The sequence below is a fragment of the Bos javanicus genome, chromosome 1 (genome assembly GCF_032452875.1).
Source record: "Bos javanicus breed banteng chromosome 1, ARS-OSU_banteng_1.0, whole genome shotgun sequence".
Classification (NCBI taxonomy): domain Eukaryota; kingdom Metazoa; phylum Chordata; class Mammalia; order Artiodactyla; family Bovidae; genus Bos; species Bos javanicus.
In genome coordinates this window covers 25322681-25349541 of record NC_083868.1, presented here as the reverse complement: position 1 = coordinate 25349541, position 26861 = coordinate 25322681, and the positions used below count along the sequence as shown (strand labels likewise).

General features: G+C 35.3%; 1 protein-coding gene across 9 annotated transcripts in view; it reads right to left on the bottom strand.

Annotated features, from left to right (window-relative positions):
- ROBO2 (roundabout guidance receptor 2) overlaps window positions 1-26861 on the bottom strand; it is a 652403-nt gene that overhangs the window by 57990 nt on the left and 567552 nt on the right. For all 9 annotated transcript variants that reach the window (XM_061430013.1, XM_061430088.1, XM_061430401.1 and 6 more), the window contains 2 exons: window positions 22846-23017; window positions 7463-7645 (listed from right to left, as the gene is read on the bottom strand). In XM_061430013.1, the coding sequence (XP_061285997.1) occupies window positions 7463-7645; window positions 22846-23017 (355 nt within the window). The remainder of the gene's footprint in view (window positions 1-7462; window positions 7646-22845; window positions 23018-26861) is intronic.

Genomic DNA, 26861 nt, shown 5'->3' with positions numbered 1-26861 from the left:
TCTTGAAGAATTTTCCACAGTTTGTTGTGACCCACACAGTCAAAGGCTTTGGTACAGACAATAAAGCAGATATTTTTCTGGAATTCTCTTGCTTTTTTGATGATCCAATGGATGTTAGCAATTTGATCTCTGGCTCCTTTGCCTTTTCTAAATCCAGCTTGAACACTTTGGAAGTTTACAGTTCACATACTGTTGAAGTCTGGCTTGGAGAATTTTGAGCATTACTTTACTAGCATGTGAGATGAGTGCAATTGTGTGGTAGTCTGTGCAGTCTTTGGCATTGCCTTTCTTTGGGATTGAAATGAAAACTGACCTTTTCCAGTCCTATGGCCACTGCCTTATTTCTCTTATGGCATCATAATTGGGCAATATCATCATCATCCAAGGGTTTATCAGGAATTTATGAGGCAGTGCTTTCAGAAACATCTCGTTGGCACCTAAAGTACACTGCTTTATGAAGTTTTTAGGTATCTTCTCAAGTGTATTACAAAACAATCTGACAGCACCTTTGCACCTGCCCGGGACTGGCTATGAAGAAGATGAATACTGATCACTAGTCTACTTTGGGATGGACTCCCTTAAGTGTTGGGAATCAACAGTCAGCTGTGTGTCCATACCACTTTGGGTCCCTTTAATAACTGGTTTTAACAACAACAACAAAATAACAAGCTGATCTGAAACAATTATTGTAAAAAAAATCACTGGTGACATTAAACAAATGTCTGATTGGTTTGGAAAAACACAAAATGTGAAAACAGTGCAGCTAATTAACTTTCCATCTGAAGTGACTTTCTAGTATGTGGTTTTTTAATGGACTATCAAATGATTGTTTTACTCTGATAAAAGAGGGCTAAGATAATGTTGTGAATATCAGCAGACATGGATGGGCTACAACTCCAAATGTGTTGTTTAGGAGATATAAGGGGAGAAGCTGAGCATTTCTAATTTGGATGCTCTTTTTTCCTTACCCAAATTTTCTGTTACTGTCAGATCAAAAAATAATATTAGAAAAAAAGAAGACAACTGAAGCCAGGGACAACTGAACAAAAATTAAGTTGTATTTAACTTTATGTACTTACCAATGTTAAAGTTTTCATAAACTGTAAATATTAAAGTACTAAGATGCAACACTCAAAATCTTATCCAAAGATATCATTCAGATGCTAGTCAGCACATGGAAAGATGATCAGCATCATTAATCATTAGGGAGATGGAAATTAAAACTACAATAAGATGTTACCTCATACCTGTTAGGTGGGTTTCTACACAGGAAACATAAAATAAGCATTATTGAGAATGTGAATAAATTGAAACCATTGTGGAAGGTAAAAACCATTTTACCCTTGGTTGAAAATACCATGTTTGTTCCTCAAAAAATGAAAAATAGAATTACAATAAGACCCAGAAATTCCACTTCTTGATATATACCCAAAAGATCTGAAATCAAGATATCAAAGAGATATTTGTACATCCATGGTCATCATAGCATTATTCATTGCAGCTGAAACGTGGAAGTAAACAAAGCATCCATTGATGGATGAATGGATAAGTGTATATACAGATGCAAGGGAATATTAATCAGCTTTGAAAAGGAAGGAAATTCTGACATATGCTAAAACTTGGATGTACCTTGAGGACAATATGTTAAATGAAATAGGCCAGTCACAAAAAGACAAAACCTGTAGAAGTCCATTTATATGAGGTACACAGGGTAATCAAAATCACAGAGACAGAAAGTAAAATGTTGGTTGTGATGGCTGGAAGGAGAGGGAAATGGGGAGTTGTTTACTGGGCAAAGGTTTTCAGTTTCAAAAGTTGAAAAAATTTATGGAGATGGATGGTGGTGATGGTGCACAGCATCATGAATGTATTTAATGCCTCTGAACGATACACTTAAAATGGTCAAGATAGCAAATTTCATGTAATGTGTATTGTACCACAATAAAAAGTTGGGGAAAAAACATTCAAACATTCATCAAGGTTTATTTACAGATGTGTTAGAGTATGGACTCTATAGTATGGTCCATATTTACCAACTGAGAGTTAAATGTTGTGAATGAAAGAATTTTAAATTTGAGAACATTCAAGACATATCCATTTTCTACTTTTATATAAATCATTAAATAATTTCAAATCTGCAAAGAGATTGTCAAAAATAGTTCTTAAGGACATTTATGCTTGTGCATCTTCATACCAACTATAAAGAGGCAAAAATACACAGTCATTATATAAATACATAATTGACTTAAAATGGCCTATGGACACAACTTGATATATATGAGAAACTTCAATTTTTTGTGTTTCTATCAGAAGAAGACAATAACAACAACAAACCCAATACCCTTATGTAATAAAGTTGAATAGTTGTCTTTTTTGAAGGAAACGAAAAAGAGGATACTTTTTCTGGTTTCCTTTTCTTCCGATGCTCCAAAAATTTTAGATTTGTTCCATTTTGAAAAGCAGACCAAAAGTAACTGAGTTCTATTAGACCGTGAGATTAAAAACAGATGAGAAAGGATAAACAACTAGATCTCCTAAAATGGAAGTCATATTTGGTGTTTTGATCAACATTCTCTGTGTGTGTAGAGACAGAGAAACATAAAAATAAATGCGACAGCAAATTTGAAAGCTGTTTTGAAGTAGCTCTCATTTCACAGGTGATGAACCACCTTAAAGCTGAATGGAAGACGGTAGAGAGGGTAAGTGGTTGAACAGTCTTGCTCTAGTCACAGTTTTGACAATCATAGGGTAGTAACTTTGTGCTTGTCAGAATTAACTTTGAAATAAGTGAATGATTTTTACCAGGAGTTTCTGATAACATCTAAAATTAAGAAATTTGAAGGCAGCAACACAGAGTGCATAGGAGTTTTTATTGCTAAAACTGTCTGACTAGTGCTAAGGCTTCCAAAAAGCTCTACAGACACCTCACTCTTAACTGTTTTAGAAATGTATTAAATATTCTGAATTTATTGCAGCATTTATGAAAGATAGAAGGTAAAGAGATTTTGCAAGTTCAGATCATATACAAAGTACCTCTACTATTATCTGTCAGGATTAATCCTAATCTCACGCCTGCTAGCACTGAGGGGGAAGGGAAATATAACTACATGGAAAATTGACATTTTGAGGTAAGGAAGCTTTCAGAGTGCCTATCTCTAGTAGGCCACATTTTCCTACTCCAAATGGAAACTTTAATGTTGCCAGCCAAGCCTCATTCCCTTGCCTGATAAGCTATTTCTCAACTGTGAATGTAGATTAATCCGCTTTTAATAAGCCTTAACTCAAGCCCAGATAATCAGAGTATAAAAATTCCATCAAATCTTTTAGCTGTCTTAGGATGGTTTTGTCAAATAATTTCACCAATGGTTTAAAACCTATGCATGAAGTGTTTGGTATTTCATAATTTGCTCACTCATTAAATTATTTACATTTACTGAGTTTAATCAAATCTATCAGAGGTAATATTCATAAAATAGAACTCAACCCTTTAAAAGTGTGAAAGTTAGTTTACTTCCATTAAAAAGTTGATAACTTAAAAATTATTGATAGAAATATGACCAGCATTAGTTTGAAAAGCATCATGCAGGCTTCATAAAGATCGTAATATGACATACAGAATCCTTGTGAAAGCTGCATGGCTTTATTCAAACTATATATTGTTCACTTTTCTATTCACAAACACCATTAACACATATAATCAAACATTTTCTCTAGATTCAAAAATCACCTAATATTTTCTGCCCAAATATCTTCATGATTCTATTTCATCCTATAACAACTCAGGTAGTGAATATTTTTGGCAGACAGGAAGCTCGCATGCAATGGCAAGCACTGTTAGTACTCAATGAAGACCAAGATAAATAACATTGCATGTTATTCTAGAAAAAAATAAAATGATTTCATGCAGAATATGAGACAGGGGAATATGTTTCTCTTTCTAGCTGCCCATCTTTGAGCCACGAGCAAACCTTTAGTGTGTGTTTGTGTCTGAAGAATTTAAACAAAGAATAAATAGGAAAAAAACTGAAATAGGAAAAAACTGAAATAGGAAGCTAGTAACTTTGCCCTGGGGAAACTGCCATGTTCTGCTTTGCAAAACTTTACATTCAGGCCAAATTCTCCTCTCAGATCCTTTCAAAAGTTTATATTTGATTCCTGACAGTTGCTTTTACAATCTAAGGTGCTGATCCACTAGTGTTCTATGATCAATATGTTAACTCTTTTGAATCATAAGAAAAAATATCAATGCTGAATAGCATGTCATTTTTTTTTACCTTTCTTCTAAGCATTCAAATATAATTTTCCATATGGAGATGGAGAGTCAAAGATTAACATGATAAAAATCAGTGGGTGAACTTTTGCCTGCAGAGTGAGTGGAAGGCATCCTATGAAGACTTGGGTTTTCCACTCTGCAAAGGATTTCTTCTCCCCAATAGTTAAAATCTTCCCTATGATGGTTAAAATCTACCTGTGATATTAAGAAGACTTGGAATGAAATAGAAAAGGCAAGTACTGAAATCAAATTCAACCTACTTTTCAATTCTACTTGGGAATTCCCGGGTAGCTCAGTTGGTAAAGAATCTATCTGCAGTGCAGGAGACCTGGGTTCAGTTGCTGGTTTGGAGAAGGAAACGGCAACCGACTCCAGTATTCTTGTCTCGAAAATCTCGTGGACAGAGAAGCCTGGCGGGCCACAGCCCATGGGGTCGCAAGAGTCAGACACAACTTAGCAACTAAATCACCACTTCAATTCTACTTAGGATCAGCATTATTAAAATGCATGTTTCTGAATTTATATGAATTTCAGCAGATGTTGAAGTATAATCTAAGATCATTTGGGGCCTAAAGCAAATGAAGTCATCTTTTGTTATAAATTAATTTAAATACTGATCCCAATATAGACTTATGTTTCTTTGAAAAAAATGATCACTGGTGTCATAAATCAGTACGAAAAATTTGAAACTATGTGTAGTAAAAAGCAGAAATGTTAGACTTCTCATTTTCTGAGTAAAACTGTATTGCTTTAGGCTTACCAGTTTTGCATTTCATACTTGTAAGATTCCCACAGAAATTTCTGTGAAAACCAAAATTTAAACAGAACCATTACACACAGACTACTTTCTCGATAACTTTTATAAAATATTTCAGAGAAAATTAGCCCTGTATGAAATCTCTGTGCTCTTACAACAGATCATTAGCTCATGAATCAAATGTCATAAATTCAAACATATGATAAACAAATACTACACTAAGCTTGCCTATTTACAATCCCCATATTCTTTAAGCTTTAAAATTCCAGAAAGTGGAGGTTAAGGATATTTATGGGGGGAAATGTGTAGAGAATATTACCAAGGCAGATATGCAATGCTGAGTACCTGTAGTGTGGATTTTCATTTGCTTCTCACCTAGAAGAGAACAGCAGTTGCTGGAAGGCAAATTTCCAGCTGAAGGTGAATCCATTCTGAGAGTCAGCCATCTATCAATTAAGGATAAAGGTTCAGAAAGCCTGCTCTGTGGCTTGGCCTGATTCCAAAATATTTGAAGGGCATAGCACCTTCTGAGTTAGCAGTTCTTCTACAAGCAGATGGATATCAATCACAATGAGAAATGACAACAGGAAATGTGCTATTCTTGTCCAGCTCAAAGACCAACAGATATTTTCCAATCAAATATAAAGAACTGCTGTTTTTAAAGAGAAGAAGAAAGAAAAGAAGAAAGGCTCTCTGACATGATTTTATAAAAAAACATAACTACTAATTAGAAGACTAATGCTATTTGGAAGAAGTGAATGAAAATCCTACAGAGGGTAAAAACGCAACACTCCAAATAGGGCCCTGAGGTGACTGACATTGTCAGTCTTTTATTATTTTCACTAAAGTCAAGCAAAGAGATAAACACAAAAATAGTCTTTGATTAATATGAGCATGTCACAGAGATGAAACAGAACACAGTGACAGACTAAATAGACAGGTAAACGGACAATATCTTCAAGGAATGAAAGCAGGGGACTGGACTGCAAAACAAGAAGTTACATTAAAGTCTCATTAATGTTCATGACTCTGACACTCAGCAGTCATTGCCCAGCATCCCTTTCCAGGAAGAATCCTTCATTGGCAGGCTGATAAAGCACTCAGATGACAGAGCATAAAAGGAAGCAGGCATCAGCAACCAGTAAGAAATGAGAACAGCACAGCAATAGCAAGTCACAAAGTATGGAAACCCTTCTGCAATGAATACACTATACTATCTATCTTCTCTAGTCCTGGGAATATATTCTAACCAGTAATTAACAAACATTATTTCTACAAGCTGTAGTCATGAGCTGCAATGTGATCATCAACTGATCATATTTAAATACTACTCAATAACAAGGAAAACAATCAAATGGATGGTGTTTCTTTCATTTTGAACTATTCTCAGAAGCTTGTATGCTACAAGTTATAGCAGCTGATAAGCTTAATAAGTAATGAAGCCGCTGTAAAATCACTTATGAAGACATTTATGCTTCTTATTAAAGTAAAAATCAGAAATAGAAGATGAATAAAATATCTCAAATTTTTAAAAATATTTGTAGGACAATGATAAATTAAAATTGTTCCCTTGTTTTAGAAAATGTAAAGTATTTGTGAGGCATTTTTTTTTTAATCATTGTTAGAGAAAGTACTTAAAATGAATGTAATTCAAACTTTAACTGAACATAGCTTCATTATCGAGGTCATTTTTCATCCACTGACTTGATAATTTTCTCTCTTTTTCTGCCTTGGATGTATTTTGAAGGCCACAACTTGGGACATCCTTAAAATTCCTGCTCTGGATTCAAAGAAAACATTTTCGCAAACAAGTAGAACATCTAGGATCTTACTTTTCTTCTCTTTCTTTTGCTTCTGTTTTTTCTTCTTTCTAAAATGCTCATTGGTCACTTTAAAGTAGACATTCTATTTAAGAGACCAGTAAAATAAATCATGCCTCATAAGTTTCATCAATCCTGGTGAAATTTTTTGTTTCGTTTGTATGTTCCATCTGGGATACATTTCCCTTTGTAATCTGTACTGTAAATATGAAAAACGACATTTCAAATCTTTTTTCTTTTTTTCCTGAGCATTTTAGGAATGCTCTTGCTTAAATATACTTCTCAAACATGGTGTCAAAGCTTGCAAAGTCTATGTGTGTGTGTGTGTGTATGTGTGTGTGTGTGTGTTGAACTATTAAGAAAAATGGCTAATCACTCTATTGGTGTGTGCTCTTCTTATGCTTCCTTGGAGATACAGGCAAAAAGATGGCCTTATGGTCATAATGTGATATGATGAAGAGCAGTGTATTAAAGCTTGTTGTTTATCATGGTTTAAATCAAGCAAAAAACACCCATTCATTCACTCATTTCATAACCCGTTTCATTCCTTCCCTTGCATTTTATCATATTTCTAAAGCTAAGACATTTTCTTAGCTGGAAATAGCCTCTTACCAGCATAATTACTGAGTCCCTTTCTCTTCTTTCTTCGCCAGTACAACCAGATGCTAAAACCCATCAGGATTACCCAGCAGGCACCACCAATACCAGCTATAAAAGCTGGTTGCTTCACAACATCAGTGATTTGCTCAGTTATGCTGTTATTGTTTTCGGTAATGACAACTTCATTTCGTCCCCCTGTGGAAGAAACAATGGTGTTAGTGCTAGTAAAGATTAAGACCCAAAACCCCACAAAAATACATACGTGCTACACCCAAGGCACAGAAGAGTGTAACCTTCTTTGAAGCAGGTAATATTTGTTGTGTTCTGACCCTGTCATAATTTACTGGTGAGCAGATTTTATAAGTTTCAAAAGGAGAATCAAATCATAAGTTTGAAATGTGAATAAGAACATTGCTCCTTCGTGTTTTGTTTTACTGTGGACAGATTCAGAACCACTTCTTGATTTATTGCTTCATACATAAATACTAAAACAAGTGTGTGAGCTGAAATAATAATAACTTTTCTTCAGTTAGGTAAAGCATTTTGTAAGACAATTCTCATTTAAAAAAAGAAAAGCAACTACAACATTTAAACTGAGTATTTGCAAATTACCTTTCCCCTACAGCACTGCCTAATACAGATGATCAAAATATTTCTCTTAATATTTTACCAAATAATTTACCTTGATCAAACATATTTTAATTTTCTGGAAGGTATTGAAACTGCTATATTAAATAATGATAATAACATAAACATCTTTCCATAGAGATTAGTATCTATAGTTAAAATCTCACAGAAAGATAAAACTCCTAAATGCCCTTAAAGTATCTGAAACTAATTTGAAAATCCACTTGAAAGTTGGCTACAAAACAACTTGAAAATTAATTCTAAGGTCTATGTAACAAATCATACATTTAAATCTAAACTAAGATTATTCCAGAAGTTGTCACATTTCTGACAGTTTAGCCCTCTCAGACATAATAAAGACAATCTCAACCCACATTTTTAAACAGGTTTAAGACTCATGGAATTCTAACATTACTAATGAGCAAAGATTTAGGTGCTTATTTAATAGATGGATGAATTCAGAAACTGGAAACTAAGTGAATTCTCATATTAATATCATATCTCATTCAGTTCAGTTCAGTTCACTCAGTCGTGTCCGACTCTTTGCGACCCCATGAATCACAGCACGCCAGGCCTCCCTGTCCATCACCAATATCTCATTAGTGAGTAAACAAATAATCAAAAAATAAATTGTAAGCAAAAAATAAATGGTAAATTTCAGCATACCATATCAAAGGAACGTGTAATTCTCTTGTTTTAGTTATCCTGGCAATGTAACATACTGGAAACAGCAAGGTCTTTGAAGTTCCACATCTGAGTATCATCTCTGTCACTTCCAAGCTAGGAAAGCAATGGGTTTATGTAGGGCACTTAATCTTCTAGAATCCCTGTTTCTGTTAGCTGGTGACAGTAGTGCTATTTCATATATTTGGGAGGATTAATCCAGATGATGAATGTAAGGAGTGGACTTCCCTGGTGGCTCAGCAGTAAAGAATCTGCCTGCAATGCAGGAGACGCAGGAGACGAGGAAGATCCCCTGGAGGACGGCATGGCAACTCACTCCAGTAAGTTGCCTGGAGAATCCCATGGACAGAGGAGCCAGGCAGGCTACAGTCCATGAGGTTACAAAGAGTTGGACACAACTGAACGACTAAGACTTTACTTTCACTTTACCTGAGTGGGTCTTAAGTAACTCTTAGCTTCACATGGCCATAACTTGAGTCACAAATTATAGTGTTCCTATTAACCTGTTTACATGTGCTTGTGTATGTGCCCAGCCATGTTTGCATTGCTGGAGATTCTTTACCATCTGAGTAATCAAGGAAGCCCCAGGTAGGAATATAAGCTGTAAATTATCTAGATGTGAGAGTCCTTCAAACCATAGGTGACTTGTTTACCAAGGTTTCACCTTTCTTCCAGAGAAGAAAATTAGCCTGTATCTCCCAGCCTCGCTTGTAGTCGAGTGCAACAAAGTGACTGAATATTGGACAGGCAGATGCATGGTATCTCTGGACCAATCCATGTACCACTGTGACAGCACTTCATACTCTCTTTCCTAAGGTGTTGGACAGAACAAGGGATCAGTCGTGGGATGCTGACCCTATGAGATACGGTACACCATTGACTGGAAGGATCCACATTTCATGAAAAACTCTATGGAGTAGAAACCCCATCCTTCATTCTGCGAACCCATATTAGACTGACTATGAATAAGAAAGAAATTTTTACTTTATATGCCAACCAGAATGCCCATTTGTTTGTTATTTGTTGTTCAGTTGCTAGGTCGTGTCTGACTCTTTGTGACCCTGTGGACTGCAGCACGTGAGGCTCCTCTGTCCTTCACTCTCTCCCAAAGTTTGCTTAAGTTCATGTTTATTGGGTCAGTGATGCTATCTAACCATCCCATCCTCTGCTGCTCACTTCTTTTGCATTCCATCTTTCCCAGCATCAGGGTCTTTTCCAAAGAGTCAGCTCTTCCTATCAGGTGTCCAATGTATTGGAAACTCATGTTCACCAACAGTCTTCCAATGCATATTCAGGGTTGATTTCCTTTAGGATTGGCTTTGTTTGATCTCCTTGCTGTCCAAGGGACTCTCAAGCATTTTTCCCTGCACCACAATTCAAAAGTATCAATTCTTTGACAGTCAGTTTTCTTCATGGTCCAGCTCACACATCCGTACATGACTACTGGAAAAACCAAAGCTTTGACTATATGAAATTTTACTGGCACAGTGATGTCTCAGTTTTTTAAATTGCTGTCTAAGTTTGTCTTAGTTTTCCTTCCAAGGAGAAAGCATCCTTGAATTTCATGGCTGCAGTCACCATATGCAGTGATTTTGGAGCCCCAAAAAATAAAACTTGTCACTGCTTTCACTTTTCTCCCTTCTATTTCCCATGAAGCAATGGGTCCGGATCACTTGATCTTTATTTTTTGAATGTTCAGTTTCAAACCAGCTTTTTTACTCTCTCCTATCACGCTCATAAAGAGTCTCTTTACTTCCTCTTCAATTTCTGTCATTCAGTTCAGTTCAGTCGCTCAGTCATGTCTGACTCTTTGCAACCCCATGAATCACAGCACGCCAGGCCTCCCTGTCCATCACCAACTCCCGGAGTTCACTCAGACTCACGTCCATCGAGTCAGTGATGCCATCCAGCCATCTCATCCTCTGTCGTCCCCTTCTCCTGCCCCCAGTCCTTCCCAGCATCAGAGTCTTTTCCAATGAGTCAACTCTTCGCATGAGGTGGCCAAAGTACTGGAGTTTCAGCTTCAGCATCATTCCTTCCAAAGAAATCCCCGGGCTGATCTCCTTCAGAATGGACTGGTTGGATCTCCTTGCAGTCCAAGGGACTCTCAAGAGTCTTCTCCAACACCACAGTTCAAAAGCATCAATTCTTTGGCGCTCAGCTTTCTTCACAGTCCAACTCTCACATCCATACAGTTAGTGTGGTATTATCTGGATATCTGAGGTTGTTGACATTTTTCCTGACAATCTTCATTCCAGTTTGTGATTCATCCAGCTTGGCATTTCGCATGATGTACTCTGCATATAATTTAAATAAGCAGGGTGACAATATACAGCCTTGTCATACTCCTTTCCCAATTTTGAACCAGTCAGTTGTTCCATGTCATGTTCTAACTGTTGCTTCTTGACTTGTATACAGCTTTCTCAGGAAACAGGTAAGGTGGTCTGGTATTCTCATATCTTAGAGAATTTTCCAAAGTTTGTTGTGACCCACACATCAAAGGCTTTAGTGTAGTCAATGAAGCAGAAGTAGATGTTTCTTTGGAATTCCCTTGCTTTTTTCTATGATCCAACAGATGTTGGCAATTTGATTTCTGGTTCCTCTGTCTTTTCTAAACCCAGCTTATACATCTGGAGTTCTGTCTTCACATACTGTTGAAGTCTAGCTTGAAGGATTTAAAGGATAAACTTTCTAGCATGAGAAATGAATGCAAATGTACAGTACTTTGAACATTCTTTGGCATTGCCCATCTTTGGGGTTGGAATGAAAACTGGCCTTTCCTATTCCAAGCCAGTGCTGAGTTTTCCAAATTTGCTGACATACTGAGTGCAACATGTTAACAGCATAATCTTTTAGCATTTTAAGTAGTTCAACTGGAATTCCATCACCTCCACTAGGCTGTTCATAGTACTGCTTCCTAAGACCCAGTTGACTTCAGACTCCAGGATGTCTGGCTCTAGGTGAGCGACCACATCATCATTGTTATTCAGAGTATTAAGACTTTTTTGTATAGTTTTTCTCTGTATTCTTGAGAACTTTTCTTAATCTGTTCTACTTCTGTTAGGTCTTTACTGTTTGTGTCCTTCATCATGCCCACATTTGCACATAATGTTCCATTGATATGTCCAATTTTTATATAGTCCAGTATTTCACTTCTGAAGTTTCTTTTGTGTTAATTTCCAGATTTAAAAATCATCTTCACCTGTGTAGTAAACCTGATTCATTTTCCTCCTCTATTTGCTTTTAATCAGTATACATATAAACATAGTCTAACATGTATTTAAAATGAGCTCATATTCATATATATATACTGTGCTAAACACTAGATATAACTAAAAAGAAAACACCTTATAGCACAATCAGAAAAGAAAAGTTGTCCTTCATTTGTGTAAAAGAGTCATAAAACATCACATTGAATATAGTGGAATATTTATGTTGCCCAAGGTGTATTAGTGTTTCTAGTACACCTAGTACTTTTGAAACAATGTTGTCAGTTGAACTAATTAGAGCACAGACATGGGATGTGTGTGACCTGTGACAGTGTGTTGCTATTTCAGACAAAAAAAAATATAATGAAATATAATGTCTCCCTCCCATTGGAGAGTAATGAAGAACCAAACTAATTTGTTGGACTAAAAATTAATTAGACACATCAGATTCGATTGTACCTATTACTGTGAAAGTTTGCAGCTGTTCCACATATTATTACCAACTATGTAAGGTAAGCGTGAAATGGCCAAATGATTACAGAAACAAGCTATATTATTAAGCAAGATTATGGAGACTTTTAAGTCAATAAAAGTTTATTATATGACATGGTTGTTTGATGCTTATATATGTAAATATATTTGGTTGCTTTTTTGTGTGTGCAGTTGCAAATAGAATTATGGATATTTTGATGTAAAAGTCAGTTTAACAGCGGAAGTGGCAGACAAAAGAACAATATTACTGTTAAGCCTGGGTGAGGCTGCTTATTATATTTATATAATATTTTAATTAAAGGTCCTTTTCATGTAGCTTTCTGGAATAAAAGCTAAGCTGACAAGGAATAGATGAAACAGTACATTGTCTGGCATAAGACAAATCTAAAATTATCAGCCATAAATTACATCAAATGCCAATACATGATTTAATTAAAGCAAAGGGGAAATGAGGAAGAGCTTGAGTCACTTCAAGTGCTGTTTCCAGTACTGAGTAGACAATAGGGAAAGCATAAATTGAAAGAGAAGAGGAGATTAGCCATCACTAAATCACTTTTCAACTAAGGAATAACAGTTGTGTAGATAAGGTTATCAGACAAGATGTTAAGGTAGATATGTGGGAGTAATTAAAGAAACAATTAAACAGTACAACAGTGGATATTAAAAAGAAATAAATCTTTTGAGGACAAATAGCCTTTTTCAAATTGAATTGTGCATGTGTGTGTGTGTGTTGTTTGTGTTTCTAATTTATTTCAAGTGGTGCAATTCTATTTTCTATAATTAGATCTTGGATAAGGTAATATTCTATCAATATAAAGAGGAGATAGAAATATTACTTATATTTTATTTTTTATTTCATATAAAATCTGAAAAGTTGTATGATATGTAAACAAATTACACATTATCCACTTGATCACTCAATCTTTTTAAAATAATACAAGAGTATTTATTTATTAGCAAAGATAATAGTAAAAAAGAAACCATGAAAGGGAAATATAGATGTTTGATAATCCTACTGGCCTTTGATTTAGAAAAATTATATTCAGTCAAATTTTCTATACATATATGCTAGAGGGGCAGTGAAAAAAATGCTTTGCTTACTTATCAAGGAGCTGTCCTATAAAACTACACGTTTTGAAGTGTGTTAGTTGCTCAGTTGTGTCTGATTCTTTGTGACCTCATGGATTGTAGCCCATGGGATTGTAGCCCTCTGTCCCTGGGATTCTCTAGGCAAGAATACTGGAGTGGGTTGCCATTATTTTCTTCAGGGGATCTTCCCAACCCAGGGGTTGAACCTGGGTCTTTTGCATTACAGTTAGATTCTTGACTGTCTGAGCCACTAGGGGAGCCTTTCAAATATGTTTCATAATTTTTAAGTGAAAACTTACTGTTTTATTTCTTAATAACATATTCTAAATATTATTTAGAAAACATGTAGAAATAAGAACGTGTATCTATATCTAAATCTGTTAAATCCTTTTGGGTGTATCTGTATTTCTTTTTTATTCCAATTTACTTCAGAAAATCTCAGAAGGGCCAAGATTATAGGCTTCCCTTAGGTTAAGAAATTAATTCAGTCTGTATGACTAATTAAGAAAGGGAATACAATTTAAAGAAAAGTTAACACTATAACTTTTTTAATGCTTTTAATATATAAAAGAAAGAACACTTGGAGAATCTAAGAATGTTTAACATCATGACTGAATATTTCATGCACGTGTGCTCAGTTGTGTCCAACTCTGTGTAACCCCATGGACTGTAGCCTGCAGGCTCCACTGTCCACGGGATTTTACATGCAAGATGCTGCAGTGTGATGCCATTTCTTCCTCTAGGGAATCTTTCCTACCATGGGATAGAAACCACATTTCCTGCGTCTCCTGCATTGGCAGGTGGATTCTTTATCACTGAGCCACCTGGGAAGTATATGACTGAATGTTAAATCTCTTCATTTACAATAAATGGCTTTGTAATAAGAAACAATTTCCCAGATTTTGATAGTATGCTCTAGATGCATCATTTCTGAAAATAAACAGAAAAGCATGGGAATGGCACATTTGCTTGTATTAAACTCTGGACAAGTATTTTTAAAATATATAAACTCTAGGAAGAATATTTAACAAGCTAAAGACAATGACAAATAAAATCAGGGTGATCTGAAGGGATTTGCTTTTTGAAAGAATAAAACCACTCAGGAAAAAAAAATCTGCATTTATGAAGCTTTCTAGCCCCCTAGAGAGCTCAATCCATGCAGTGCTAGGGAGCTAGAACCCAAGCTGAAAATCACAATTTTATTTGTAGGAGATGTCAGAGAGCAGCATTCACAGCAGTCAGTGTGACTAAAAATTAAGGGAGAGATCATGTGAAAGAGGGAGAGAGAGGAGGGTAATGTTCTAAAATATGTGCATAAATTCTCCCTCAGTCCTAGACTGAACTACGAATAGTGCAGGTAGAAGGACACTTTCAAGGATCTGGTGAAACTCAAAAGGTAAAAAGCAGAAGAGGCTGATCAGACTCTCTCACTGCAGACACTGTAAAGTTTAAATTCCACTGAGTTAGGCAGATCAGATAAACATATTAGGCTTTTCACTGAAAACTCAGGGGCTCCATGCCTTAGAAGTAAAATAAATAAACTGAGGTTTGGCCTGAGTATATTGTCAAAAGATCAATAGTCCATACTAGCAAAATGCAAAAAAAACCTCCGCAAGATCAAGATGATCAGCTAGTAACCTAATTGTCTCTAGGTAAAAAACCAACATTCTTCAGAAGATCACAAAATTGCATAGTCTGTTACAATACACAGTCCAACACACAGTAAAAAATTGCCAGGTATGCAAAAACAAACAAAACAATAATAACAGTCACAACAACAACAAAAGAAATGAAGGAACAATGACCTAAGATCAAGAGAAATAGTAATCAGTAGAAATAGACCACAAGATGCCATGGATATTTAAATTAGAGGAAAAGACTTTCAAGCAGTCATTACAATATGTTCAATAACTTAAAACAATAGAGTTTATGAATGAACATATGGAAAATTTCAGAGGGAAATGAAAACATTCAAAAGAGAACAAATGAAAAGTGTATTATTTAAAGTGAATAATTCACTGGATACTTTCACTCCTGCCTATGTAGGAATAAAGGAGTGGGATATGCAATTCCACCATGAACTAGTATGTGAAATACTTCACCTAGCAAAGTATGTGAAATAAAAGCACAGAATTATCAGAACAGGGACATAAAGCAGGAAAATGTTAATATATTCATAACTTTCTGTCTGATTATAATATCTAAAATGTGATGCTGTGAAGGGGAGCCCAAAATAGCTGAATAGCATTCCTCAGTTAAAGAGATAATGAAACCCAGGAACATGAGTAATACAAAATATTATTTCTTAGTTTTATTTGAAAGATTGTTTAAAGTCAAATCAACAATAATACTTCATGTATCTTTTTAAATTATTCAGATTTAAATTAAAGAAAGTAGGAAAAACCACTAGAACATTCAGGTACGACCTAAATCAAATCCGTTACCAATACACAGTGGAAGCGACAAAATAGATTCAAGGGATTAGATCTGATAGAGTGCCTGAAGAACTATGGACAAAGGTTCCTGACATTGTACAGGAGGCAGGGATCAAGACCATCCCCAAGAAAAAGAAACACAAAAAGACAAAATGGTTGTCTGAGGAGGCCTTACAAATAGCTGAGAAAACAAGAGAAGAGAAAGGCAGAGGAGAAAAGGAAAGATATACCCCTTTGAATGGAGAGTTCCAAATAATAGCAAGGAGAGATAAGAAAGCCTTCCTCAGTGATCAGTGCAAAGAAATAGAGGAAAACAATAGAAAGGGAAAGACAAGAGATCTCTTCAAGAAAATTAGAGATACCAAGGGAACATTCCATGCAAAGATGGGCTCAATAAAGGACAGAAATTGTATGGACCTAATACAAGCAGAAGATATTAAGAAGAGGTGGCAAGAATACACAGAAGAACTGTACAAAAAAGATCTTCATGACCCAGATAATGACAGTGGTGTGATAACTCACCTAGAGCCAGACATCCTGGAATGTGAAGTCAAGTGGGCATTAGGAAGCATCACTACGAACAAAGCTAGTGGAGGTGATGGAATTCCAGTTGAGCTATTTCAAATCCTGAAAGATGATGCTGTGAAAGTGCTGCACTCAATAATGCCAGCAAATTTGGAAAACTCAGCAGTGGCCACAGGACTGGAAAAGGTCAGTTTTCATTCCACTTGCAAAGAAAGGTAATGCCAAAGAATGCTCAAACTACCACACAATTGTTCTCATTTCATGCACTAGCAAAATAATGCTCAAAATTCTCCAAGCCAGACTTCAACAGTACGTGAACTGTGAACTTTCAGATGTTCAAGCTGGATTTAGAAAAGGCAGAGGAACCAGAGATCAAATTGGCAACATCTGCTGGATCATAGAAAAAGCAAGAGAGTTCCGGGAAAACATCTACTTCTCCTTTATTGACTAAGCCAAATCCTTTGACTTTGTGGATCACAGCAAACTGTGGAAAATTCTTCAAGAGATAAGATGGGAATACCAGACCACCTGACCTGCCTCCTGAGAAATCTGTATGCGGGTCAGGAAGCAACAGTTAGAACTGGACATGAAACAACAGACTGGTTCCAAATTGGGAAAGGAGTATGTCAAGGCTGTATACTGTCACCCTGCTTGTTTAACTTATATGCAGAGTAAGTACATCATGAGATATGCTGGAATGGATGAAGCACACACTGGAATCAATATTGCTTGGAGTAATATCAATAATCTCATTTACGCAGATGATACCACCCTCACGGCAGAAAGTGAAGAAGAATAAAGAGCCTCTTGATGAAAGTGAGAGAGGAGAGTGAAAGAGTTGGCTTAAAGCTCAATATTCAGAAAACTAGCATCATGGCATCTGGTTCCATCACTTCATGGCAAATAGATTGGAAACAACAGAAACAGTGACAGACTTTATTTTCTTGAGCTCCAAAATCACTGCAGATGGTGACTGTAGTCATGAAATTAAAAGATGGCTGCTTCTTGGAAGAAAAGTTATGACCAACCTAGACAGCATATTAAACAGCAGAGATATTACTTTGCAAAAAAGGTCCATCTAGTCAAAGCTATGGTTTTTCCAGTAGTTGTGTTGGATGTGAGAGTCAGACTATAAAGCTGAACGCCAAAGAATTAATGCTTTTGAAATGTGGTGTTGGAGAAGACTCTTGAGACTCCCTTGGACAGCAAAGAAATCCAACCAGTCCACCCTAAAAGAAATCAGTCCTGAATATGCATTGGAAGGACTGATGCTGAAGCTGAAACTCCAATACTTTGGCCACCTGATGCAAAGAGCTGACTCATTTGAAAAGACCCTGATGCTGGGAAAGATTGAAGGTGGGAGGAGGAGACGACAGAGGATGAGATGGTTGGATGGCATCACTGACTCAATGGACATTAGTTTTGGTAAACTCCGGGAGTTGGTGATGGACAGAGAGGCCTTGAGTGTTGCAGTCCATGGGGCTGCAAAGAGTCGGACATGACAGCAACTGAACTGAACTGAATTGTTGTTTTAAGTGTTGTGTTAGTTTCTGCTGTACAATGAAGTGAATCTGTCATATGTAGACATATATCTCCTCCCTCTTTGACCTCCTTCCCACCCTACCCTCCCATCTCACCCATCTGGTTTACTACAAAGCATCATGCTAGGTTCCCTGAGCTATACAGCAGACTGATACATCCACTATGGAGAATAATATAAAGGTTCCCTAAAACACTAAAACTAGAACTACCACATGATCCAGCAATCCCACTACCGGACATATACCCTGAGAAATCCATGGTAAAAAAGACACAAGCACTCCAATGTTCATTGTAGCACTGACTATTAACAACAGTCAGGATACGGAAGCAACCTAAATGCCTATCAACAGATGGATGGATAAAGAAGATACGATACAAATAGAGATAGAATATTAGTCATTCATTAAAATGAATGAAATTGGGTCATTTGTAGAGATTTGGATGGACCTAGATCTGTCATACAGAGTGAAGAAAGTCAGAAATTTCTATTGGTTTTTATTACATGTATAGAAGTAAAAGCTAAACCAATAGCAAACAAGCTTGAAAGGGAGGAAATGAAATTATATTTTCTAAGATACAGTATCGGAGAAGGCGATGGCACCCCACTCTAGTATTCTTGCCTGGAAAATCCCATGGACGGAGAAGCCTGGTGGGCTGCAGTCCATGGGATCACAAAGAGTTGGACACAACCGAGCGACCTCACTTTCACTTTCCACTTTCATGCATTGGAGAAGGAAATGGCAACCCACTCCAGTGTTCTAGGCCAGTCCTAGAGCAATCATTGCAAAAATAAGGATACTTAATAGTTCAATCAGATCAGATCAGATCAGATCACAATAGTGAGTATAAAATATTCTACAGAAAATTATCTTATTCATCCTAAAGAAATTAGCAAATTTGGAAAAATAAAAACAAATTCAATTAAAAAAAGAAAAAGAGGAAAAGGGCAGTTCTAAGCTACAAAACATTGATGATCACATCAAAGATAATAAATACTCCAATTAAAAGCTAGAAATTTTCATATTGGATAAAAAATAAAGCTGAACAATATGTAATTTAAATAATAGAAATGTACATTAAATAGAGATATAGGAGTTTAAAGGACATAAAAAATTAAAAAAAACACAAAGATTTATAAGGCTGTAGTAACATCAGAAAGATTAAGTTCCAAGACAAAAAAATCTCATGGACTGCAGCCTACCAGGCTCCTCCGTCCATGGGAATTTCCAGGCAAGAGTACTGGAGTGGGTTGCCATTGCCTTCTCCGTAGCAGCAGCAGGAAATAAAGTGGGGCATTTCATAATGAAAAAGCATAAGTTAACTAAGACAACAATACTAATATGTACTTAGTTAAAACAGAGTGGCAAAATACATGAAATAAAAACTTACAAACAAAAAGGAGAAATATACAAATCTATAATTATACTGAATTTTCAGGCTTTCTTAATTATTAAAAAAATAAATAAACAGAAAATAAGTAAGGACCTGAATAATACTACCAACTGATTTGACTGATATTTTTAGAACATTCCATTCCAAATTAGAAAAATAAAAATGAACCTAATTTTTAAATGTACAAGGAACATTAACTAAGGTGAAATTCTGGGCTATAAAATAAAATATTTAAAAAGCTAAGTTTATGCAAAATATACTTTCTGATCTCAGTGAAATTAAATTAGAAATGAATAAAAAGCTATATGGAAAATAGTAAAACATTTGGAAATTTAATAACACATTTCCAAATAACTTCTACAAAAATCAAAATTTTGTACAGAAACTGAAAAATGTTTTCAACGTAATGATAAATGGAAACACAACACACCAAATTTGTAAAATTTATCTGAATAAGTGTTCAGGGGAAAATTTAAAACTTTAAATATTCACAATAAAGCCCCAAATCATTGATTTATTCTCAATCATTTCTATCTTAATTTTTTAAAATTTTTTAAAATCTTTTTTTAATTTTGTAAACAGAAGAAAGAATATCAGAAATTGCTTAATTAGAAAATAAAACTAACAAAGCCAAAACTTTGTATGTTGAATGTATTAATAAAATCGATAGATCCTTATCAAGATTCAAATTTGAGAGAGGGTGAAAAGAGAGAGAGGGTAGGTGGGCAATGAAAAAGGAGAATAGAGACAGCATCAATCCACAGTATTTAAGAACAAAAGAGAAGTCATTACTGCTCATCTTTCAAACATTACAGTTAAAGGTATTACAAAAATAAGGTGATATTGCAAATAAACATTTAATAATAAATTCAACAGTTTAGACAGATTAGACAATTTCATTGACGGGCAAACACTATAAATCCATTTACCACATCCAACAGGGAAGAAAAAAATCGAATAAATATAAATTCATAACAATAAAAATAATTGACAGAGAAAACCCTAGGCACAGATATCATCACTGAATTCTATAAGCATTTAAGGAAGAAATAGTACCAGGTCTGTCAAAACTCTTACAGAATGTAGAGGAGGAAGGAATATTCCAAACTCATAAAGCTAGCATTCCTGATTCCAAAACCTGACAAAGACATTAGAGGAAAACTACTGATCAATATTCCTCATGAGTGTAGACGCAAAATTCTTTAAAAATGCTAGTAAATCAGATCCAGGAGCATCTGTGAAAAGCATAATGTAAGTCCTGACTAAGTGGGATTTATCCCAGGAATATAAAGTTTATTTACCTTTGAATCTTCACTAGAATTTACAGTATTAACATAAATAAGAAGAAAGAAAACGTGATTTTATGAATACACTCAGAAAAAATATTAAACTATTAAAACAGATAAATGAAGAAGTTAGTAACGTCATAAGATAAAAGGATAACACATAAAATTAAATTTTTATATAACATAAAATAGTTGAAAAATGAAATTTTATAAATCCACTAATAATAGTGTAAAAAAACATTAGATACTCCAGAAAAATTTTAACAAAACATATGTTAAGGTCATACACTGAAAACTACAAGATATTGTTGAGGAAAATAAAGATATATAATAGAGAGGTGTATCATGTTCTCAGAGAGAAACAAAGACTATTAAAATAGTTATCCTTTTCAATTTGGTATATAGATTCACTGCATTTTCAATCACAATTCCAATATAATTTTGTAGAAACTGACATGCTGATTTGAGAAGTATATGGAAAAGCAAAAGGTCTGGAACCGTGAAAACAATTTTGGAGAAGAAAATGATGCAGCATTCACATTATTTGACTCCAAGAGTTTCTATAAGCTATTAGTAATCAAGACAGAGTGGTTTCGCTTATGAAGACATATAAATAAATGGAACAACATAGAGAATCCGGAATGGATGCACATATACAGCTAACTGGGGAAAGGAAAGCTTTTTCAGTGAACTATGCCTAGGTATTTTAATTTTACATATGGATACAAATAAACCTCAACCCTCTAACCACATGCAATTTCTTTAAGACAAATTATAGACCTAAGCATGCAATCTAAAACTGTAAAGCTTCTGGAAAAAAATATTTGCTCTCTAGATGTAGGACATAGTTTCTTAGAAAGCACTAAACATGAAATACAATTTTGATAAATTATACATCACGTACATTTAAAACTTTTGCTCACCCAAAAGATGATATTAAGAAAAGGAATAAGAAAGCCATAGATTGTGAGACAATATTTACAAAAAAATCTATGACAGCAAACATATCAAAAATGAACAAATAACTTCTCTCAATCAGTAACGAAAGACAAAGGGCACCATTTCTAAAAAGCAAAGACTTGGAGATTTTACAAAAGAAAACATGTGAATGGTCAATAAGAACACATGAAGTTGCCCAACATCATTAGTCATCACAGAAAACTAAAGTTAAATGACAGCGGGGGAATCTTAAACTCACTGCAGTGACTATAATGACACACGGCAATATCAAATGTCAGTGTGGCAGTAGAAAAATTGGGAGTCATATTCTTTTTGAGTGAGAGTACAAAATACAGTATGAAGAAATAATTAAGTTTCTTATAAACTCAAATACATCAGTGCTTTTACCCAGAAATTCTACGTCTAGGTCATTCTCCACAAGAAATAAAAACATATATCCTCCTAAAAATTTACACATTTTCTCAAGAGAAAAACAGAAACAAAATATGATACATTCACACAATTGAATACTGCTCAGAAACAAAACGTATGAATTGCATAATACATATATGTGAGAATCTCAAAAATACTACATTTAGTGAAGAAAGTCAGACACAAAATACTATATTCTGTACAATTCCATTTATATATATTTCAAGAAAAGTCAAACATAATGCATGGTGATAGGGAGAAATTTTCTATAACGATGCTAGTAGACTGAACAGGGATTTCTTCTTTGGGATAGTTTATTTGGATTACAAAGTTTCTTTTGGCCTGTTTCTGTTTATTTTTTGACATTTCTCTAGCTAAGAAAAAGCATATAAATGTGAAACATAACACCCTTCTTCAATAACTGCCTCATTTCCTACTATATTTCAAAGGCATCAAAATTACTAATGAAACTATTGATTAAAAATAATTTTCAAACCAACTTTCAGCATTTAAAATCTTAATCATTATTATTTTAAGAAGTTTGTGGATATCCTAAGAGCATGAACAATTGCTAAACTTTTTTGTTAGAAACTCTAGTCATAACTATTTGTCTATATGATGTGTGTATCAGATTACTCATTATTTACCGAATACCCACTGTTGGGATGTAGATTCAAAAAAATAATCCACCTTGTTCCCAGTTGACTGATTTTAAAGCACAGATTATGTAGATTGGTACTCACCAATTATTATTGGCTGTGGTTCACTTTTTACTCCAACTCCTGCACTGGTACTAGCCGCAACCTCTACCCGGTACTGAATACCTGGGAATAATCCACCAATGATTACAGATCGAATGGCTGCATCCACAGTTTTGTTGATGTGGAATCGTGTTTCATTCCCCAGACACCAGATCTATAGAAATGTAAAGTGAATACCAAAAGAATATAAAATTATCTTTTCTGGTAATTAGTTCATTATAATTGATTACATTTTTTAGTAGTGACCAGTCTATTTTCTAGGCTTATTTGTAAATGACATTTTTGAATGCCTAATTTAGTCTGTTTATATATATATATATATATACGTTTATGTATATTTGTATGTGTGCATGTCTGTGCACATGTGTGTGTATTAAAGGAAGAATAAAAGAAACTAAAACACTGCAGCATTCCTTTGTATTTTACAAGGAACACTGAATATTGGGACTTCTTTGGTGTCCAGTGGTTGAGTCCCTGTTACCACTGGGGAGCCAGGGTCATGGGTTTGATACTGGTCGGGGAACGAAAATCCCACATATTATTTGGAGTGGCCAAAAAAACTCCAAAAAACGCCACACACTGAATGCTCACAGAACAGTGATTCAATTTCCTCAACATCTCTGCAAAGTCTGGAAAGGGGTCCTTGGTTGCAAACAGTATTTAGGTATGGATTAAAACACATAAATTCCTCTGGTTAATTCATTTATCAAGATTTACTATGCATATAATCTATTAAAATATGGTGATTATGAGTTGTAGTATCTGAAGTATATAGGTGCATATCTAAGTAATTTATATTTCATTTAAGAAAATATTAACTTACACAGAGGTAGTTAACAAGATTAACTGACTAAAGTTATAGGTATTGACTGAGGTAAAATTAAAGTCAATATTTACATTGACAGTAATAAATCTTAATATTGATCAAAACATATCTACACACACATACACATGTATGAGAATGAACGGAGTGGTGGGAAATCCTTAAACACTGCTGTGAGGGATGCTAGGCTTGCACTTCCAATAAGAATTAAATTTAAAGTCATATTTTCTTTTGGGATGTGAAAATCTGCTTGTAAAATGTGTTGTAAAAAATTCTGTGTACACTTATATTTCTATTATATAGAATTAATAATCTTCATGGGGAGACAAAAGGAGGAAAATGCACAATTTGTTTCTGAAATAGATAAATTAATGATACTTTTTCTTTAAATTAACATAATGACTTTGAATTTCAGACTTCTTTTAGTCTATGAAACCTAAGTTACTAATGGAGGAATATTTAACCCTTACCAAAATATACACATTTGTACCAAAACAGGACAAACTCATATGAGTGAGAAAATTTACAACTTATGAAAAATTATCATGTTGTGAAAAAAATAAATATTTAAATGAATGGATTGAAGGTATTTAGTCCTCGATGATACAAAAGTAACATCCTAAACTAATTAAAGCACAGACACATACACCAAGGTAGATAATTCTTTGCTTTTAAAACAATGTGTCTTAGTTCAGTTCAGTCGCTCAGTTGTGTCCAACTCTTTGCGATCCCATGAACTGCAGCACGCCAGGCCTCCCTGTCCATCACCAACTCACAGAGTTTACCCAAACTCATGTCCATTGAGTCCCTGATGCCGTCCAATCATCTCATCCTCTGCTGTCCCCTTCTCCTCCCATCTTCAATCTTTCCCAACATCAGGGTCTTTTCAAATGAGTCAGCTCTTTGCATCAGGTGGCCAAAGTATTGGAGTTTCAGCTTCAACATCAGTCCTTCCAATGAACACCCAGGACTGATTTCCTTTAGGATAGACTGGTTGGATCTCCTTGAAGTCCAAGGGACTCTCAAGAGTCTTCTCCAACACCACAGTTCAAAAGCATCAATTCTTCTGTGCTCAGCTTTCTTTACAGTCCAATTCTCACATCCATACATGACTACTGGAAAAACCACAGCCTTGACTAGATGGACCTTTGTTGACAAAGTAATGTCCCTGCTTTTTAAGATGCTGTCTAGGTTGGTCAAAACTTTCCTTCCAAGGAATAAGAGTCTTTTAATTTCATGGCTGCAATCACCATCTGCAGTGATTTTGGAGCCCCAAAAAACAAAGTCAGCCACTGTTTCCCCATCTATTTGCCATGAAGTGATGGGACTGGATGCCATGATCTTAGTTTTCTGAATGTTGAGCTTTAAGCCAACTTTTTCACTCTTCTCTTTCACTTTCATCAAGAGGCTCTTTAGTTCTTTACTTTCTGCCATACGGGTGGTGTCATCTGCATATCTGAGGTTATTGATATTTCTCCCGGCAATCTTGATTCCAGCTTGTGCTTCATCCAGTATGAATGTATCTTAACGCTTATAAAATTTCATAATTTATGTAATTATGCTATTATAAAAGCACTTACTCTTATATTCTTAGACACATTTCTTTATAAAGTGATGGCAATAATTTTAAAATAAATTTTATGCAAATTTAATCCATTTGCTTCAGTAACTTAACCATTAACTTAGGAAAACTGTACTTTAACATTTTTTTTCCTAGAAGTAATAATGTTTTGAATAAAATTATTCAGCTTAATTTCACACACCAACTTTGAATTTCTGGGGTGAGGTGGGGTGTCTAGTTTTCTTTTCTAATAGATCTACTTAGTGTATTATTGTCACAATTCTACAAATATTTATTAATGGCAAAAAAAATTAGAGTTTTGAATTTTTACAAGGTTTAATGATATGTTTTACTCACCCATATGGTCTAATCATATCACAATTAATCAGAATCATTTCTCAAAGTTAGACAACTTGCGTTTCTCAAATGATGTCTCTCAAATGATGGTGAAGAAACAATGGATATATTGTTTCTAAATAGCAACAAATTCATCAGTTGAAAAATGAAAGCTTTCTAAAATTTGTGTTTTCAATGGCTCCCTTTTCTCAGGGCTTCCGGGTGGCTTAGTCGTAAAGAATCTGCTTGCCAATGCAGAAGATGCAGGTTCAATCCCTGGATTGGGAAGCTCTGGTGCCTGAGATGGTAAAGAATCCCCCTGCAATGTGGGCGACCTGGGTTCAATCCTTGGGTTGGGAAGATCGCCTAGAGGAGGGCGTGGCAACCCACTCCAGTATTCTTGCCTGGAGAATCCCCATGGACAGAGGAGCCTGGAGGGGTCCAGGGGGTCGCAAAGAGTCAGACACGACTGAGAGACTGAGCATGCAGCTCTTAAGTGAAATATTTTCCAGAACCTCAAGAACTTGGTAAAAGAATTTAGAGTGGGAGATGGTACTTCCTATCTCTATCCCAACACTGCTGCTGCTGCTGCTAAGTCCCTTCAGTCATGTCTGACTCTGTGCGACCCCATAGATGGCAGCCCACCAGGCTCCCCCATCCCTGGGATTCTCCAGGCAACACTATAAACCCGCAAAGCATCTTTTTATGAGAAAACATTTAAAAAATAGCTGCCTAAGGCCTGTGGTCTTCCCTGGTAGCTCAGTGGCAAGAATCCACCTGCAAAAGCCTGCCAATGCTTGTCAATGGAGGAGATGAGTTCGATCCCTGGGTTGGGAAGATCCTCTGGAAAAGGAACTGGTAACCCACTCTGGTATTCTTGCCTGCAGAATCTCATGAACAGAGGAGCCTGGCTGGCTACAGTCTATGGGATTGCAAAGAGTCGGAGGAACACGACTTAGAAACTAAACAACATAATTCCATTACAGAGAAGTCTAACAAAGATAAAGACAGTTTCTAGGACAGGGCTTCACTATCTACCCTCTACTCCATCTTTGTAAATTCCTGAAGTTCTGCAACCACATTTTTATATATATATATATATATATATATATATATATATTTATTTATACATATATGTGTGTGTATTATACATATATATATATATATATGTGTGTATGTATAAATATATAAAAAATAACCACTGCACTATTATGGTTTACTTGTCCAACTGAGTCTGTGTTATTTGTGAGCTTGGATTTAGGTTCTATGAATTCTGTG